Genomic DNA, 703 nt, shown 5'->3' with positions numbered 1-703 from the left:
AATGGACAGCAGCATCAAAGCTACTCCAGAATTGCCCCATTGTCTAGGATCTTCATTAAAGGTAGGTAGTGATAGTTGGGGGAGCTGGACTGTGTGGTTGGGAGAAGGAATTATAATTTCTTGTTCCTTTCTTACTACCTTTAAAATTCCTTCTAATTTTTGCTCGATTTCATTCTTGTGCCTTGTGAGAGTTATTATTGCTTCTTGCCCCTCATGTATTACTCTAAACAGTCCTTGTTCCCCTTCTAGGATTGATTCGAAAACTTTTTCTTCCCTTTTTTTTGTGGTAATTGTTTGAATATATGAGAGCCACATCTCGTAGGCCTCTTTAAGTGATTTAATACATAATTGAATCCTATCAATCTTATCTGCCAGTACTTGGATCCTTGCCGTATAAAGGTTTTCTCTTTCCTCGTATGATGAGTTCGGATCCGGGGATTTAAATACAAGGGAATTTATCTCATTAAGAAGAAAAACTAACCTGTTTTTTGCTGATTGAATACTGACAATAATACTGCTCGTCATCGTACCTCACCTCGGGCACCAAAATTTTGTAGCGAATATTGTTCGGGTTCGTTTGAGAGGGTGATGTCGGAGACCACTATTGCCAACGATATAACGCGAGATGTCGTAGCGTTAAGTTGGATTGAGTTGATGCAAACACGATGAATTGAGTTGAGTTGTACACGCACCAGATTGTAGA

General features: G+C 39.3%; 1 protein-coding gene across 1 annotated transcript; it reads right to left on the bottom strand.

The window, feature by feature from the left end:
- Positions 1–138: 138 nt before the first annotated feature.
- Positions 139–703, bottom strand: LOAG_16199 (hypothetical protein; the record flags this gene model as incomplete). Its single annotated transcript, XM_003151686.2, has 1 exon — positions 139–703. A coding segment is annotated over exon 1 (387 nt), but the record flags the coding sequence as incomplete, so codon positions are not given.

This window comes from Loa loa (genome assembly GCF_000183805.2).
Source record: "Loa loa unplaced genomic scaffold supercont3.4702, whole genome shotgun sequence".
In the NCBI taxonomy this organism is placed as follows: Eukaryota; Metazoa; Nematoda; class Chromadorea; order Rhabditida; family Onchocercidae; genus Loa; species Loa loa.
The sequence above is the reverse complement of the archived record's forward strand: the minus strand, read 5'-3'. Positions and strand labels throughout refer to the sequence as shown.